Below are 19,036 nucleotides of genomic sequence, written 5' to 3' on the forward strand. Positions count from 1 at the left end.
GGAACAGTGCAGCTCTTTGTTTAGGAGGAAAAATATTTAGCCACACAGTTTTACATAACCCTCATTGTAGACATCCACAGACTGGCTACTCAGCAGGTTTCATATGTTCAGTAGTTAACATGCACAAACAGCTCCTACTGAATAAAAGAGAAGCAGCTGATGCCATGCAATGTGAATAACATTTGGGGATTATGATGCAAAATCAAACATAACGCTCGGCTGTTGGAAGAGGAGTAACCCTCACCCTACCTCCTCTTCCACCTCCTAGGAAAGCCTTATAAAGAATACCTAATTTTCTGCACAGCCATGCAAAATGTGTAATGACTCTTTGTTCTCCTGTCTGTTTATGAAAAATATTTGATAAAAATTATGCTAATAATTTGTCAAAGCTATTTACTTTACTAATGAATTCAGAATACTTAACTATGTGGATCTTTTTGACTGATTTATATATCAGCATGAAAAAGGGACCAGAAATAATGGTCAAAAAATAGCAAAGAGGTAAAAAGGGTTTACTTTTAGTTCATTGTGGAACATTCAGCTGAGTAGCTTTCAGTTAGCATGTGTGCAGATGTACTGCGTGAGACAAAGGCAGCCGTCTGAAGTCAATCTCAGGGTTATATTTGGCATTTATGTACTGCACTTATGCTTGCAAACTGTAATGCATGTGTATTCCTTAGTGTGTGTGTGTGTGTGTGTCAGAGGTTCAGCGGGATTGCTGCTTGCTCAAGCATTTTAGTGAAAATGCAGCAGAAGAAAATCAAATCACGTTCCAACATAGCAAGTGAAGCACTCATAGAAGCTTGCTTTACCTAAAATAGACGGAGCAGGCCTGATGAGGCCTGAGTTCTCAAGAAAAATTGTCCCCAGAACCTACTCTGAGTAATGGTGGCATTGGCAGGGTATTGATAACTTGAAGGCTATATGTGTGATGGGTTTTGGCTAATAACAGCTACTGCATATAAATAGTTAAAAGTGACATACTTTTTTGCAGGTTATTTCAGCATTCTTAGTTGAAGAAATAAAAACTGTAAATCAGTTTATAAAGATTGTCTAAACAAGCAGCTTACCTATTAAACATTAATAGACAAAAAAGGCCACTATACATTAAATAGGCCTTAGCCCCAAAAGTAATATTTTTTTAATATCATTTTAAAATGTTAAATGTATTTCCTTCATTCTCCTCCTCTCTTGCTGCATCAACTTCTCAGCTGCTGATAACAATTATAAACTTTTTAGCAGTACTGCAAAAAAAAAATTAAACACAATATAGAAAACAAATAAAGTAAAGTGCTGCTTATGTAAGTGATTTAAACATAATTGTATTTTTCTTACTTGTTGACCTTCTGTCACATTCATATTCACAGAAACTGCGACTGAGATTGTTAATCTCTGTAAGCTATAAACATCAAAATTACTTAGAATAAATACTTGACATACTGCATTTCTCCCTTTGTGTAACCTATCTGAAACAACTACTAAAAAACATATTTTTTTCTTACACTTAAATTTTCATAATAACCAGTAGTACTTTAGGTTTATCCTTTACTACCTAGTACTGTAGGTTAACTAGAATCAATGTATTTGCTGAAATTACTCCTAAGTTTTAATGTTTATAGTATTGCAAATTTTCCTGAGTTTATTTTTTACATCATTGAGATGCTTATCCCAGTTTCCTCTTAACACAGCGAAGCGGCATGCGTGCACTATGCATATCAAACCTTTTCCTTTACAACGGATTCATAATATGTTTGTTCAACAGCCGTATTACATGCGTAGATACGTGACGCTGTTCCTAATTTGGGATGAGTTTGTCATTTTAGACGCATGTGCTCCAGTTTGGACTACAAAATAACAGAAACACAACATGTGGTTTCACAGTTCACTTCAGGCCAAGGTGCGTCTTCTACATGGTGCTTTTTCACGAGATAATACCAAACACCTGCAGTAATAACACCCAACCAGCAGATGTTGGTACATGATTGAGATTGGTCAAGATGCTGATTTTTAGGTGATCATATATTACTTATAAGTTCATAACTTTCAAAAATAGTACTGTTTAATTTACTTTAATTTACATGTCATAAAAACTTGCCTTTGCTCAGAGCCCTGTTGCTGAACCCATTGCTCTTTAGTGTCTCTTCACTGTCTGGTGTATATTTCAGTTTTCAAACATATGTGCGTTCGCTGCTTTGCTGCGCTTACTCTCCGTTATGAGTCCGATGTATTTACTGCTTGCAAATGAAAACTTATGAAAATCATTTCATGGTTTTTACTGGACATGAAATACTGTTTTACAATGAAGTTTATATATTATGGCAAGCTTTCATATTTTTCAATGCTGCTACGTATTTTTAAATATACAAACCTAACCATGCCTTGTAATTGCCCAAAACAAAGCAATTAACACACAAAAAAGTAAATAATCTGCTTTTTTTAAACTATTACTAAAAACTATTAGATTTAGTAGTTTTTTTGTGTGTTTAATGTAATTAAACATAAGCTGGTGACTTGATTCCAGTAATAGCTTGTTTTGTTCCACAGTTGGTGCATTCAGGTGCATCTGTGGTTAAAGAAAATATGCAATGAAAGTTTGTATGAAGTAACCTAAGGGTCATGCAGGCCTTTACACAAGGAAATTGGTTTGTCACAGTTAACAGACTTTCCTCTGTTCAAAATATGCAAGGGAATTTCTGAAAACAGGTTAGGCAGCGCACCTGCCATAATCACTTTTTTGTTACACTTTCAAACATCAAGGACACACTGTTCATTTGCCAGACTGCTTCAGGTAATCGTCCATGTCCAGAATCCTAATTCATTGAGAACCACTATAAGGCACTGCCTACATTGTTTCCATAACCCTTCTCTCAAGTACCGGTAGATGTCATTTTGTAGAATTCCTTCAAGCCTTACATCATCCCCTTGACCTCTTACCTTAAACTGTAATTTCAGCCTGCTTCTCTCTTTTTCCTGTTATGTCATACCTTACTGTTGGCTCCTCCAGCCTTTGATTAAAGGTGTTAAAAGGATTCATTTAAAAACTAGTCTGCAAGGCCCTAGGGTAGAGTGACAACATCTATGTTCCACTAAAACAGCATTTGGATCCAAAATGGGATTTCTGACTGGCAGACTTGGCGCCGGCAACTCTTCCCTCTTTTCCAACAGCTGTAGCATGCTGGAGCGATACAGCGTTTTAGTTTGGCATGTGCAAACACACGCATGCATAGGAACTCTGTCCTCTCTGGCAGAACAGATGTGAAGCCTGTTTTCAGCTCTGCCAAGCAGCCATGCTGTGTTTCTGGGTTAAGTGGGGACCATGTGGGTAAAATATTTGTGTTAGGAGTGCTGCAGCCATTCTATGTACTTTGATGTGTAAAAAAGTGAATGCCTTAAATACAAAGTTTGCAGTAGGTTACATTATCTTAAAACCACTCATTACTATTGTACACAAGTAATTTGGCTTCTCCCTGGGCCAAAATAACAATATTGCACATGTGATACCCAAGTCAATTTGTGTGATATTTTGGCAAACAGTAATTTAGCCATTGGATTGTGCTTAAAGGACACCGTGGATAGCAATTTCAGTTGCTTGGTTTTATTAAATCTTCACAGATAAAAGATACACATGCTGCAATCCCTTGCACATTGATATGGCTGATATGTGAAGATGTATAAAAAGTCCTGAACAAGTTGATCTTTACTGCTCAACTGTTAAAACATGAGGCTGTGGCATATTTATAAAAAAAATTCCCTATATAACAAACATCTCATGACTTCATGTATTTCCCAAAAAGCTTCCCAACTTTTTTTTATGCCAATGGGAAGGGAGCAAAACCCGCCATAACCCAGCTTTTCAACCTATTCTTCATTATGAGGGATTTCATGTGGCTCAGGTGCAGAATAAGGATCCAAGTTATCAAGTAATCATCTAAAATTTATTGATCTTGTCAATTTCCTAATGATTAATTGATCAGCAGACATTTTCTTCACACCTTTTGATTGTATCAGGGAGGGTTTTTCCATAACATGATGGCCTGCTATTAAAATCTGACATGATCTTCTAACAACAGGGTATGTTATCTAACATATTGTCATACTTGCCACTTTTGTGTCACTGAAGTGTGGGATAACTGATATATCACTCTTTTTTTTAGGGTAATGAAACATTCAGTGGTGCATGGGACACTTTGCACTGTTTTTTCACTAAGTGTGTTAATGTGCAAAATCCCTTTCAATCAACCATGCTTATTGGTATAACAACCTTTTTTCCCACAATTCCCTCTTACTTTTCTGTCTTTACATCCTGACCTTCTTAGCACATCGGCCACCTTGGGTTAAGAAATTAATGCTTCTCCACCATGCACCCTGACTGGATGGGTTATATTTAGGGGATAACTTAAAGAGCTTGTCGAGTGTTTATATTTACAAGCAGGACTGCATCCTTGTTATCCTTAGTGTAAAATAATTTTGCAGATGACATTTAATGCTTCTTTCAGCCTCCAGCATGATTATCTCTGTTGTAGCTGCTTAAGGATGAACTTTTTTGGATGGTGATCATGAAACAGAACTGAGAGCAGTTTTGTTTAGGTGGAGATTTTCAGTTAATCTGATAGAACAAATGTATTCTTATTAACCGTTAATGCAACACTGTGTAAATTTTGACCCAAGGAGAATAATTTGAGATATATTTAGTTATGTTTAGGCCAATATAAAGCACTTGGTCAGTGCTGATGCTCTGTGTGGGTGGCTCTTTTCACTCCATTAAGATTACTAAATGCTAAATGTGCTGTTTATTACCATCACTGCTTATAAGAAACTCAAAGGCTTTTATATCTCTGTTGTTTTTGAATTAGTTTTTTTTTGTTTTTCTTTGCATATTTTTCACACACTTCTCTGAGTTTTACTGGTGTAATAACTATAGTTTTTTTTTTTATACTTCCTGTTGTAATCTAGCGTACTCTACAGTATCCTTTTCATATTACATTTTCATATTTTATACCACCATTGCACATTAAAAGATATTTCTATTATATTCTATTCTATTTCAGAGAAATACAATAATAAAATTGAAAATAAAATTATTTGTTTACATGCTTCTAAGGACCTATGGACTCCTACAGACTACTTAGAAGCATGTAAACAAATAATTTTAAAACTATAGTCGAAAAAAAAATCTTGGTGTAAATAGTTTCAGCTATAGACACTAAAACATAGCGAATATTCTTCATATTAGTGTTGGTTTCCCAAATTATTAATTATACTTAAAGATTGGATTAAGCTAGGAAATAGCATTGTATGTTCAACTAGTGAAAAAACATGCATGACTACAGCTTTCCTTACAAATCTGTGAATAATTTTAAAAAAGTCCAACTGTTTTAGGTCCTCTTACACTCTAAGGCAGGTGCTGCTCTCACTCAGGACTAATATTCAGGTTCAACATTTTTTTTTTCATTATTTATTATCTTGAGAAGAATTAACTTTGACATGTAATGTCACTGGTCTTTAATTCATGTTTATAGTGAGTTGAAAATGTCATTATGGATTTATGAGAAATGACAGGAGGTTTTCTGTAAGCACTAGTCCAATCAATGATTCTGCTGAAATTAGTTGTTACACATTACCACAATGTCCCTATGCGCTTTAAATTATGTGTTTGGATTAAAGTTATATTAACATTTATTAAAAGTAAAATCAAAAACCATTCCCAAGATTTATTTTTTTCTCCCATGGAAGCTCCCATCACTGTAAAATAAAGAACAATTAAACTGCTTCTTTAAAAAACACTGCAGTAATTTCCATGTCACTCAGTCCTTTTGTGCTAGAATTGGCAGGACACTTGGAAATAGTTTGGAAATTGCTCCTTCTCATCTAGCTCAGCATGCAGCCGCAGCGTGACTCCAGCACACTGCGGATTTTCAAAATACATATAAAATGCTACTTACCTTTTCTGTCAAGTCTGCAGTGCACATTTTACAAACGTGCGAGCATTTTAATCAGCAGATGGGGACTCAGATTGCAGCTACGGCTGCAATTCGATGTCTTAAGGTGCATTCAAAGTCAGATATGTTAAATAATTTAGAAAAAAACAAATGTTTAGACATTCAGCGAGACATTACAAGCAGCACATGGAGAAAAAAAGCTCAGGTAATTTCCACATTTCATGTACTGCAGATCCAGAGAAGCATTGAGAAACAGAAGAAATAATAAAGCACAGGAGCATGTCAATAATATAACATTGTATTATGCCATATGCTCTGCCACATGAATCTATCTTCTGCCACAGTCAGGGCTCTCATTTCACTCTAGGGTGGCCACACATACATTTTAATCAGCCATTTGGCCAGCCAAGCTGACAACTGCTCAACAACAGAAGACGATAAGGGTGATGATAAATCATAGCTCTGCTTCTACAAGCTTTGGGTTACTTTGAGGACTCCTGCCAGTTGTAGATTTTTCCCATGATTCATGAGGCCATTCCAGAAAGCAGGATTACTTTTTTTCCCCCTGTCTTCACGATCCAAATTATTCATGGGATAACTGTGGATAAATTGGATGACATCCTACTACTTTCATGTATAAAAGTGGTAATGAACAGCACTAAACAATTTTGATTTAGCAGGAATCTAAAGAGAATTAAAGCCGTTCAAAAAGTAGCTTTTGGAGCATTATTTGTTAATATTTTTATGCAGTCAATTAAAAACTGCTGGTTTTTACTTCCTTTTTCTTGTTAGGTCTTAATTTTCATGATATCATTCCCAGTATCCATGTTACCCTTTGCAGTTTGTTCCGGAGGCTGAGCCATGGGGACGCTTGGAGCAGTTTGTATTTAAAAAGAAGCGAGTCAATCATCACATTACCGGGATAGAAAGACCACCCAGTCATGAATCTCTTACACAGGCAGTAACCAGGAAATACATTGTAGACACGTGTGCTTGCACTCAGTTGTGCACTTACCTCTTAACTCTTTCTTAAATATTTATAACTCCCTTCTCAGATATAAAGTATTGAACACTTAGTATTCAACCGAAATGGAGGATTCTGCAAAATAGCACAACTGCATCTAAAATGAATTCCTTTATTTTGTAGAGCTGCATGCGTGCTCGGTGTGAGGGATTGCTGTTGAGTCAACATCAAAATGAAAGCTTATATCAACTGTAGCCACATGCTTATCCAAGAGCAGCGTGTCCTGCAAGTCAATGACTTGATGCAATCAGCTGGTTTTCCTTATAGAGAGAAAGAGTTTTATCAATCTAAATCTGTAATCTGATTGAATTGGTTCTGTAAAGTGCCTTAAGGTGAAATGTGTTGTAAATATATATGAATATACTGAATTTTATTGATTAGAGTAGAATAAAAGTGTCTCCTAGAGTATTGTTCACATTTTGATAAATTAAAAAAGTTATTCTTAAAAAAAAAAAAAAAATCAGGAAAGTTAATAATATAATGTGTGCAGATAAACTGAAGACTTTCTTTTACATACTAATCATAGCTCTGTATTGCTAGATAGTTTTATTTCTAAAGAAAACTAGTTAAATTCTTTCTCTCTGTAGAAATTTGCTGAGCCTTTAACAATTTTGTTTTTTACATTTTATATGCCACACATAAACACAATAATACAATAAACACAAGAAAACACATAAATTCATGTTTTTTTTTACTAACATGTATATATATATATATATATATATATATATATATATATATATATATATATATATATATATATAGATATATATATGTATATATATGTAAATAAAATCAGTTGAACATAAAAAAAATAAAATATAACATATGTTGCACGCTTACATTTTTCTTATATTAAGTATTTATTGTTAGTTTTACAACCAAATTACTGTTTAAATATGACAGAACTGAACTTTTAGACTTTGTTATGTGTTTTGAAATTAGTCTAATTATGATCTCCATATAAAAAAGGCCTGGCTGGGCAGCAACATGAAAGATAAAGGAATACAGTTTTTAGGTCTGGCCAGTGTTTGATAGAAATGCAGTCTAGTAATGAACTCCAACAACTCAAGATAGCAGAACAAGCGAGAATTGCGGGCACTAATCAGTCTTTGAGGTTGTTGACTTCACACATGGTGCATCAGCACCACACGATCTGTGAGATTACATAAGACATCCAAACAGTCTATCGGTTTTGTCGCAGTGGATAACATCCAGAGAGAGGCAGAACAAGTAGCGTTGGTTTGGGTCAGATGCACTGAGATTTAGATGCTAATTATTCTGATTCCTCTTTTAGCATTGGGAGACCAATCAGAGATATACGTCTAATTCATAGCTGCATTGAATTATACGACTCATCAAGATGCATAGTAGTTTACTACATTTTACAGCAGATTTAGCCCCATTTAAAGTATGTACAGTAGTATTCATTGCCAGTGTTGTTTTGAAGAGCGATTGATTTTGTCATTGCTTTTAAAAGTTTTATTTGTGTGTGTGTAATGAAAAAGCTTTAGGCACACTTTGCCACCCTTCAACATAACAAATCTGCGCTTTTAGTAAAACTTTTATAAAACTTTTATAAGAAAAAAAAATTCAGTCATTTAGCTTACTGTTAATTGAAATGATCTGAAATGTAAGATCGAAACATAACATATGAATTGATAGACGTTCCATTAATCAGCACATTACACATTTTCACTTTGCTGACCCTGTTTTACAAAAACTATCTGTTTTTGTCAATTTGAAAATATGCTTCAGCTACTAATAATATAAAAAAATTACCAGAAACACAGTTATACATTGATACTTACAATATGATGTTATTTTATCCCATTCTCCCTATATTTGCTACATAAACAATGTCTTTATTGATTATTGTTTGTCTTTTTTGTTGGTTCTTTGTTATTTAGTTGGAAATGCAAAAAAGAAAAAAAAAAACACACACCTTCCAGATTATATGCTATAATATGCAGCTGCCTTTGATGTAATCAAAACAGACAGCTGATTGGGGTATTTTTTGTTGTTGTTGTTTGTTTGTTATTTTCATTAGTTGTTTTTTGTTTGTTTGTGCATGTCTGTGTGTTTGTAAAGCAGGTCCAGATGCAGGAAATGCGAAAAGAGTAAATTGACCAGTATTCATCTTAAATCAATATGAAGACCAATGAGTTCAACAACTCAGACACTGAAACCAAAGTTCTGTTTGTTTGATATTTTTGTTTGGGAAGCAAGTAAATATATGGTGTATAGACAAAAAGGAAAAAAATTGTGTAATTATTCAAGTTAAGCGTATCAAACGGCACAAAACTATGAAATAAATTCCACCTCTGTTCTTAGCCTGTGGCCACAAGCAGCACAGGCACCTGTGTGGATGAATCCTGATAGATCCCCATTACCCTGGGAGTGACCCTTCACTGCTCAGTTCATTTAGCTAGACACCCAAGTGTCTGCGACTAAAGTCCAGATTTAATCACAGTTGCCTTCCTCTTGCCAATCACAATTAGGTCCTGATAAGCCTCCCTGGAATGGCACCCAGGGGCCTCCACACACAGACAAAGGTTAATTTGTGAGCATCAAGGGCTCAGCTACAAGGTCAAAGGTCGCTTGATTGAATACATGGAAAAATGCATTTGGGCAAGATGGTGGGGCTTGGCAGCAATTACAAACTTCATCAGTATTCATGCGTTTCTCTTCATAGGTAATGGGTACATTACCTGGAAATAGGTGGACTGATTGTTGTTGAAGTATTATAAGAAGCAGCTTATAGGCTGTACTTAGGTGGCTGGAATTAGAAACCTTTTTTTTCCTAAGGGAAGCATCAAATGTGTTTTACAAGTCTGCAGTTTTCCTCTGTTAAGTCCTATGTTGACCTGTCCAAGTAGTTTGAATCTGTTACACTGTACAAAAAATGTTTATGACCTAATTTCTTTGTAGTTGTTTTAAATGTTTGATTTGGTTTTTAAAGTAGGATGTTATGCCCTTTGTGTTTTTAAAAAGGTTGACATTTGTTATCAAAAAAATACAATGAAAGTAGTTGCCTGGTGCCAAAGATCATTTACAGGTAACCAAGGCATGCATATATATATATATATATATATATATAATATATATATATATATATATATATATATATATATATATATATATATATATATATATATATATATATATATATATATAAATATATATCCATACACTTTTATTTTCATGTGACTTAGACAGATTAATTTTTTCATTTTGTATACACGAGTGTTTACAAAAAGAGATTTTGTTTAACAGCCTAGACAATTTCATTTTTTAAAGTGCAGCCTTGAAAAACAGTAATAAATACATAAAAAAATAAAATAGCAACATAAACAAATGACTGCATATTTACAGTTCTAACGTTTTATTTTTACTTAGTAAAATAAATTTGTCAGAATGTTCAATGACAACACTGCCTTTTTTAAATTAAAAATAATTTTCTGATGTTATTTATGATTAATAAACATAGAACGTAGAAAAGGGCTTTTGCCTTTAGAAATGAGACCATGATAAATTTTCTAAAGACTTTTGCTACTTTTAAAAATACTCATTTCTATTTAGGCACAAAAAATAAGGGGTGAAAAACATTAACTTTGTTTGACTGTGGACCTTGTGATTTCATGTATCATTCTGTCTTCTTTGATTCGGCTAAATCTCTCTAGAAATGTTCTCTGAACATTTGATCAAATTTAGCTTGAGTATTACATTAAATTTCCCCCTAATTAAGCTGTTTTTGTTTGAATTTTCAGCTTGGGTTATGTGCTAAACTCAAGCTTTCCTTGATTTTAGCTGTCTTGAAATAATCTGGTTTTATTCTTTCAGGTAAAACTACATTTCTCCCAAACTCTGCAGATTTTATGCAAAAACAGTCATATGCTGTATCGGAACCTTTTTCTTTCTTTTTTTTTCAGTTTTTCAGTGTTGTCCTACATTCTATGCAGTTCTAAGTGCTGTGTGCCAAAGTATTACATAATTTTTTTGTACTCTCACTAATTGATGCCTTTGTAGACAGCTGATTTTGATCCTGTGTAATTTCTCTGTTTTATGGAGCTTTGGCAAAAAAAGGCAAATTAGCGAAAGTCAAGGAAATATTGAAATGAAAACTGCTATTTTTGTGAAGTTTGTCACATTTATTAAAAGTGATGGCAGGTGTTGAAATCTAACCTATGGCATTGATATCTCTCAGTATGAGTTTATTGGTTTTCAGGTTTATGCAACCAAGTTATTGCTGAGGTTTTATTTTTACATGTTTGACATTCCTCTTATGGATTAGTCTGTGTTTCAGTTAATAATAGTATTACATGTTTGACTAAAATGTGTATTTTTTTGCATATTTGTTGCATTACAAAAATCTTGTATTTTAACAGGGCTGTGTAGAGTTTCAGAATCCACAGCAATAATACTGTTTAGCACTCTATGAAGCTATCACATTTTCTGCCCGATTGAGCTGCTGTAGATTCGGACATCAATACCAGGGCTTCCTGGATGCACATGGATCAGAGTTTTTGATTTTACAGAGTAGAAAGACTAGTTTATCTGCTCTTGTTTATGATTGCATCTCTCTGACCTCCCATGCTGTGCTGCAATGTCATTTACAGGCCAGCTGGCAGCGGGGACATGTGAGATTGTGACGTTGGACAGGGACAGCAGCCAACCACGACGGACCATCGCCAGGCAGACGGCCCGCTGCGCCTGTAAGAAGGGCCAGATCGCCGGAACTACAAGAGCCAGACCCGCGTGTGTGGACGGTAGGAGCGAGGGGGTGGAGAGGGGAGATCCTGGCTTTGCTTGCTTTGTTTTAAGGGCCCACTTAGTGTTTGAGTAGTTCCATCCAGCGTGTAGTTTCACTTCAGTGAAAATTACTCAAACATGAGCATGCTGCTCCCAAGGCATGTTTGACTGGAGTAGAGAAACATGTTGGCTTTGAAGCACATTGAGATTACATGTAAAAAGAAGCAGTATCCAAATGTTTAACTGTGCAAACAGTTTTAACTCAGCTGCTTAAGGTTTGATCCATTTTTTTCCCTTTTCTACTGAAGGTTTAGTTTGATAAACCTACAAGGATATAAAGCAAAGTGGCTCAATAGGAGTTCCTTTATGTTACTAAGACCTGCACCAAATCTATTTACAGTTGAGTCACTTTCTAAAGCTGCTTCAGGGGAGTTTTAAAATCCCACCCTAACAGATGGGCTTATTTTTTCCCCCTGAATAGTAACACCATTACTGTAATAGAATGTTTCAGCACAGATGGATTTTTTTCTTCATCCTTGTTGTGTCTGTCATTCCTGTTTTAACTATTTAATTGGGTAGCCAGAATTAATCTTAACTAGACAACCAGGTAATTTTAATCTTTCTGCTACAAAAAGCTTTTTTCAATGTCCCTGTTTGTGTGATCAGTTGTTAGCTACATTTGCAACAATATAAAGATGTTGATGTTGGAGTCCAACCTGGACAAATGATGTGATAAGAATTTTATACCATGGATTCTTTGGAACTGCAGTTGGCATTCGAATTTATGTACTTTAAATGCTTCGGACCAAATACATAAAATAAAAAGGGAATAAGAAATGAATGTCCAGGCGTTCACAGGCATTTTTTGTAGACCCATATTTCTATAGGTGTGAAACTTTAATAAGTACATTGCTTATCTACCAATAAAACACTGTCTAATGCCTTCCGTATTTGGTAAAGCATTGAATTGAATTATGTTTTCATAACCGTTACCTAAACTAAAACTAGTGTTGCACTGATACCAGTATCGGGCAGGGCTCCAATACTGCACTAAATATGTGGTATTGGTATCGGCGAGTACCGAAAAGTAGGGCACCGATACCATTTTGAGAGCCAAAAGTTGATTCAACTATTGTCACCTATTCCAGGTAGGCAATAAAAAGTTCTACTAATATTAGTATTTTTCCTGCTTCACAAAGGTAGGCAGCAGCTTGACAAAGCCATGATGGCAATAATTTTACATCCAAGTAGTATGCAGTTCTTTATATATATATATACACACAAATCAATTTAAAACAGATGGTATCTGTATTGTATCGGTACCGGCGGGTAGCCTGGGTGCCATTCCGAACTTAGTCCCGCCCACAACGTTTGAGGTCGGGAAGTTTGGTCTGGCATTGCTCAACAGTAGCGCGAGTATGCTAGCACAATATCTGGCAGGCCAATCAAATTGTCAGGGCGGGCTTTATACGATGATGGACAGATGATCAACAGTAACGTAATCAACCACGTGACCAAAGCGCGCTTGGGTGACAACAACAATGGCTGCCGCCGGAGAGTTGAGGTGTGTAGATTCTGCTATTAGGTCTGTTCTAGAAGATATCAACAGCAAATTAATTTGAAAAGAGGAACAGAGAAACGCGATCAAGGCTCATCTTCTTATTCTAGGCGTGCAACTGCACGCTTTGATTTTTGTTGACAACAACTATGCATCGCTTAACATACGTCACGCACTCCGTTGCTCTTATTGGTTGTAGGTCTGTCCAATTGAGTGCAGAGGCATTTTTTTTCCTGGTTCGTTCGAAACTTGCCCCATAATCACAGCTCTATGGAGCAGTATCAGACTCATATTCTGACTAGAATTGAGTAGGACTACGTCAGGCTAACCGGCGGGTACTGCACAACCAGGTATCGGGTAATGTTGTCGGGGGGTGGGGGGCATCTATTATTTCCGTTTTCTCCACAACTCCACATTGGAAAAAAAAAAAAAGAAAAAATAAGTTGCTATTCAAGTAAGTCTAATGTACATTTATGTTCATAGTACTGAAACAAATGCAGTTGTTTTTTGATTTCAAAAATGCTTTTTTTTTTAGCATTATTGAAATCGTAAAGAAATATAGAAGGAAAAAAAAAATCATAGTCATGATCTTTGCATAAATTTATATGGAGAGTTTTAAATAGTATTGGCCCTCTTTTAGCTTGTTATCACAATTATAAGTTTTAGCTCCTCCAATGAGTTTTAATTTTAGAAAAAGGCCATTCGATTAATACTGAAAACCATTTCCAAAAAGATTTCATCCAATAAGGGGAAGCAGAGATACAGCTGCTTTTTGTATGTCTGCTTCTGTCTCCTTGAACCCCAGTCGGCCTCGGCAGATGGCCGCTCACACTGAGCCTGGTTCTGCTGGATGTTTCTTCCTGTTAAAAAGGGAGTTTTTCCTCTCCACTGTTGCTGCAAGCATGCTCAGTGTGAGGGATTGCATTCGAGTCAATGATTCAATGCAATCAACAGGTTTTTCTTAGATAGATAACTTTGAATCAATTTGACTGTATGATCTGGTGAACTGTAAAGTGGCTTCAGATGATATGTGTTGTGAATTGGTGCAATAGAAATAAACTCAATTGAATTGAATTGAAAAATCCGGCCAAACCAGCCTGACTCTATATTGTATTCCTAAAGCTAATACCTGTCTTAGTCATCGTAGATTATTGGTCTCAATAACATTGTTTTCATAATGTGCTGCTTTTTAAAATCATTATTTCTTCCTGCTGCGTGTTATCAGACAGGTTGTGAGACTGAACTTTCAATTACAAACGAAAAACATGACAAATCACAGTTAATTTAAGATTCAACAATAGGAAAGATCACTTGGTTGATTTGGTTGAGGAAAGAGGGCTTGGTTGATTTTAATTGCTATTGATTAACTCTTGATACGTCATCTTGCCTTATCATAGAAATTTAAAAAAGAAAAACTTTAAAAAAGAAAAATCAGAAAAACAACCTTAACCAGACTGCACGACATCTTCACTACAGTCCGACTGGTTCCAGAATAATCTGTCACTTTCTCAAGATGTGGCCTCTACCCAGGGTAAGAGGGGATGTCATATGCTCAGGTGAGGGTAGAGTAGATGCCTCTATTACCAAGATAGACCACCAATGAGCAGCAGCTTTAGATTTCTGCTCTCTGCTTTTATTCAACTGTGCTTGTCAGTTGTGACTCTGATTGGAACAGTTTTTGTCCGTGAATTTGTCTTTTCACTAATCTGAATACATTCAAATGACCATGTAATAATTTTCACCATCTGCACCTGCTAGTGTTTTTTTAATGGCATTCACCTCTTTTCTGTTAATCCCTGTTGTGTTTAAGTCAGTATTTTGTTCCCTGGCCGTCTGGTCCTATATTCATATTTCCCTGCTGTAACTCTAGTTTCCTCAGTGTCTTTTAAACTGATCTTTTTTTCATTAAAATCCTTTCAACATGTGTCTGCCAGTGTCGTGGTGCTACTTCAGTCCTTTCTCACCATCAGCCCTGATACTACAGTATCTTGTTCATATCAAAGTACTAACATGTATTCTTTACCATTTCGGTATGATAATGCTTTAATCAATGATTACAGCATATATGAGGTATCCCTAGGTGAAAGAAACAAATGGCTGCAGCTAAGAACTTTCCCATGGATTGGTTGAAAGGTAAAAAACATGATCTTGAGGATTTTTAAAGTGATTTGTTCTGACTAAGAAGTGGTTTCCTGACAGAGGTCATTGTTGCAGGTTATATTACTGTAGAGCGGCATTGCTAATTGCAGGTTATAAATCAATGCTTTGTACTGGAGAATATTCAACAAATAATCTCATTGTGAATACTGTAGTTATTTGAATATAATTTATTTCAGTAGGAGGCATTTCTGTGTGTTATATTCTGTATGCAAAATGTTTACTTGCAGCGTAGGAGATGCAGAATCCAATTTGAGTTTGTTCCGATTTCATTCTGAGAGCAGTAATTGGACATTTAAATTGAGTTTTGTTTTTTTTGTTTTCACAGTTTTGAGTTGATTTGAAAGTTTAGCAGTTTTAATACTAGAACATTTCCAAACAACACAATAAGAAAAAAATCCCCAAAAGTAACAAATCATATTAGTTTAAAATGTCTGTCACTGGAAATTCTAAATCCAATTTTGCAAAGTTGTGTAACAGCAGAATTTGTTTGATGAAATATGATTTTAAATAATAATTATTCTGATAAATCATATTTAGCTACTTTAATCCTCCCATTAAAGAACCTCCTAGGATCACACAAAACTCTAAATGAAAGTTACTGAAAAGTAGCAACGAGGTGATGCCATTGACATCACCTGATAATCAGCAAGGAGTTTGGGCAGTTTGGCTGGTCTCATCCATGCAGATGTTTGCTAAAAAGGTAGCTCGATATCGATACACATTAAATATTTAATATTCAGCATAATTTATTGGAAATATTATGGACATATGGGATATTGGATAAAACAGACAAATCATTAAAGGCATTAAAACTATGTCGTATTAAATTGAAAAACTCAGAATCACAGATGGTACTTAAATAGGTGTGTAAATAAATGCAGAATAAGCAGCCTAATATAACACATTTTGACAGTACAGGTGCTGGTCATAAAATTAGAATATCATGAAAAAGTAGATTGATTTCAGTAATTCCATTTAAAAAGTGAAACTTGTATATTATATTCATACATTACATACAAACTCATATATTTCAGATGTTTATTTTGTTTAATTTTGATGATTACAAATGACAACAAATGAAAATCTCAAATTCATCATATCAGAAAATTAGAATATTACTGAAGACCAATAAAAACAAAGGATTTATAGAAATGTTGGCCAACTGAAAAGTATGAACATGAAAAGTATGAGCATGTACAGCACTCAGTATTTAGTTGGGCCTCCTTTGGCCTGTATTACTGCAGCAATGCGGCGTGGCATGGAGTCGATCAGTCTGTGGCACTGCTCAGGTGTTATGATAGCCCAGGTTGCTCTAATAGTGGCTTTTAGCTCTTCTGAATTGTTGGGTCTGGTGTATTGCATCTTCTTCTTCACAATACCCCATAGATTTTCTATGGGGTTAAGGTCAGGAGAGTTTGCTGGCCAATTAAGGGGATGGTACTGGGATACCATGGTCCTTCAACCAGGTACTGGTAGCTTTGGCACTGTTTGCAGGTGCCAAGTCCTGTTGGAAAATGAAATCTGCATCTCCAAAAAGTTGGTCAGCTGCAGGAAGCATGAAGTGCTCTAAAACTTCCTGGTATGTGGCTGCGTTGACCCTGGACCTCAGAAAACACAATGGACCAACACCAGCAGATGACATGGCACCCCAAACCATCACTGACTGTGGAAACTTTACACTGGACTTCAAGCAACGTGGATGAAGTGCCTCTCTTCTTTTCCTCCAGACTCTGGGATCTTGATTTCCAAAGGAAATGCAAAATTTACTTTCATCAGAGAACATGACTTTGGACCACTCACCAGCAGTCCAGTCCTGTTTCTCTTTAGCCCAGGCAAGACGCTTCTGACGCTGTCTGTGGTTCAAGAGTGGCTTGACACAAGGAATGCGACAGCAGAAACCCATGTCTTTCATACGTCTGTGTGTGGTGGTTCTTGAAGCACTCACTCCAGCTGCAGTCCACTCTTTGTGAATCTCCCCCACATTTTTGAATGGGTTTTGTTTCACAATCCTCTCCAGGGTGCGGTTATCTCTCTTGCTTGTACACTTTTTTCGACCATATCTTTTCCTTCCCTTCGCCTCTCTATTAATGTGCTTGGACACTGAGCTCTGTGAACAGCCAGCCTCTTTAGCGATGACCTTTTGTGTCTTGCCCTCCTTGTGCAAGGTGTCGATGGTCGTCTTTTGGACAACTGTCAAGTCAGCAGTCTTCCCCATGATTGTGTAGCCTATAGAACTAGACTGAAAGACCATTTAAAGGCTTTTGCAGGTGGTTTGAGTTAATTAGCTGATTAGAGTGTGGCACCAGGGGCCATCAATTTTGAACCTTTTCACAATATTCTAATTTTCTGATATGATGAATTTGAGATTTTCATTTGTTGTCATTTGTAATCATCAAAATTAAACAAAATAAACATCTGAAATATATGAGTTTGTATGTAATGTATGAATATAATATACAAGTTTCACTTTTTAAATGGAATTACTGAAATCAATCTACTTTTTCATGATATTCTAATTTTATGACCAGCACCTGTATTTTGAGGTTGTCTGTGGAATAATCCTTAAAAAAAGCAGAAATTTAAAAATATGGAAGCAATACTTGTCTTTAGTATTATTACCCTAGCACATAAGTATTTTATCTAAATATAGCGTTTAAAGGTATAGTAGAGGATTCTCGCAAATTTTTGAAAGGACCCCCTCGCTCCACTTAAAAAAAAGGAAGAAAAAAAAGGACCTGCACAACCCTGTACCCACTCCCGAGAAGAAACGCCTATTAAACGCGTGCAAGAGCAAGCACAAGCGTATTTCTCTATCAGGATTAAGAAGATGGTCGCTCGGATGGATCTCATCTCACGCATATTTATATTGAAAAAATTTCCCCACAGATAAGACTACTGGTACATACATAGAAATCATGAAAAAAAGTACAGATGTGTGACCTTCATCTAACAATATGCATATGGTAATATGATTTGAGTTGTATTACAGAAACAGGACATAGACACCTCGTAGTGACGTGTGCCCAAATTCTCCTATGCACAACATATATGAAATCATCATCTAATATCTTATGTTTAGTTAAATGACAATTCAGAGCACAACAACAAATCTACATCATGGTAGAAAAAGAAACAAGTCAAGTTTAGTAGATTAGGTGTGCAATACTGCATATTGAGCTATAGATCCAATACCAAGTAAATACAGGGCAAGTATCGCCGATATTCATAAAAATACCAATATCAGTACTTTGTTAAATTTAGGGTCCAAATTATGTTTCCATTTTTTATGGATTTATATTTCTTGAGCATTTGTATAAAGATTAAATGTGGTTATTTTATTAGATTAACAAATAGAATCACTACAGTAGATGGATGTGAATCCTCCTAGTTCACACAGAAACAGAGGCTATATAGTTGTTGCCTTTTCTGAAAATACAGCAGTAGTGCATAAAAGAGTGAATATAAACTAAAGTGTCGCTCTAACTACCATTGTATCAGTTACCGATAACAAGTGAGTATTGACATTATCAATTTTGATCAATCTGCCCACCCTTATTTAGAACACTTGCAAATTCAAAAACTAAACAACTAATGAACACAAGA

General features: G+C 35.5%; 1 protein-coding gene across 3 annotated transcripts in view; it reads left to right on the forward strand.

Annotated features, from left to right (window-relative positions):
- tafa5a (TAFA chemokine like family member 5a) overlaps window positions 1-19,036 on the forward strand; it is a 212,862-nt gene that overhangs the window by 96,728 nt on the left and 97,098 nt on the right. For all 3 annotated transcript variants that reach the window (XR_005279758.1, XR_005279759.1, XM_038274570.1), the window contains exon 2: window positions 11,583-11,732. Coding sequence is in view for 1 of the 3 variants with exons in the window: in XM_038274570.1 (XP_038130498.1) it covers window positions 11,583-11,732 (150 nt within the window). In the remaining 2 variants the exon portion in view is untranslated. The remainder of the gene's footprint in view (window positions 1-11,582; window positions 11,733-19,036) is intronic.

The sequence above is a fragment of the Cyprinodon tularosa genome, unplaced genomic scaffold (assembly GCF_016077235.1).
Source record: "Cyprinodon tularosa strain WSP-4 unplaced genomic scaffold, ASM1607723v1 ctg92, whole genome shotgun sequence".
NCBI classification, from domain to species: domain Eukaryota; kingdom Metazoa; phylum Chordata; class Actinopteri; order Cyprinodontiformes; family Cyprinodontidae; genus Cyprinodon; species Cyprinodon tularosa.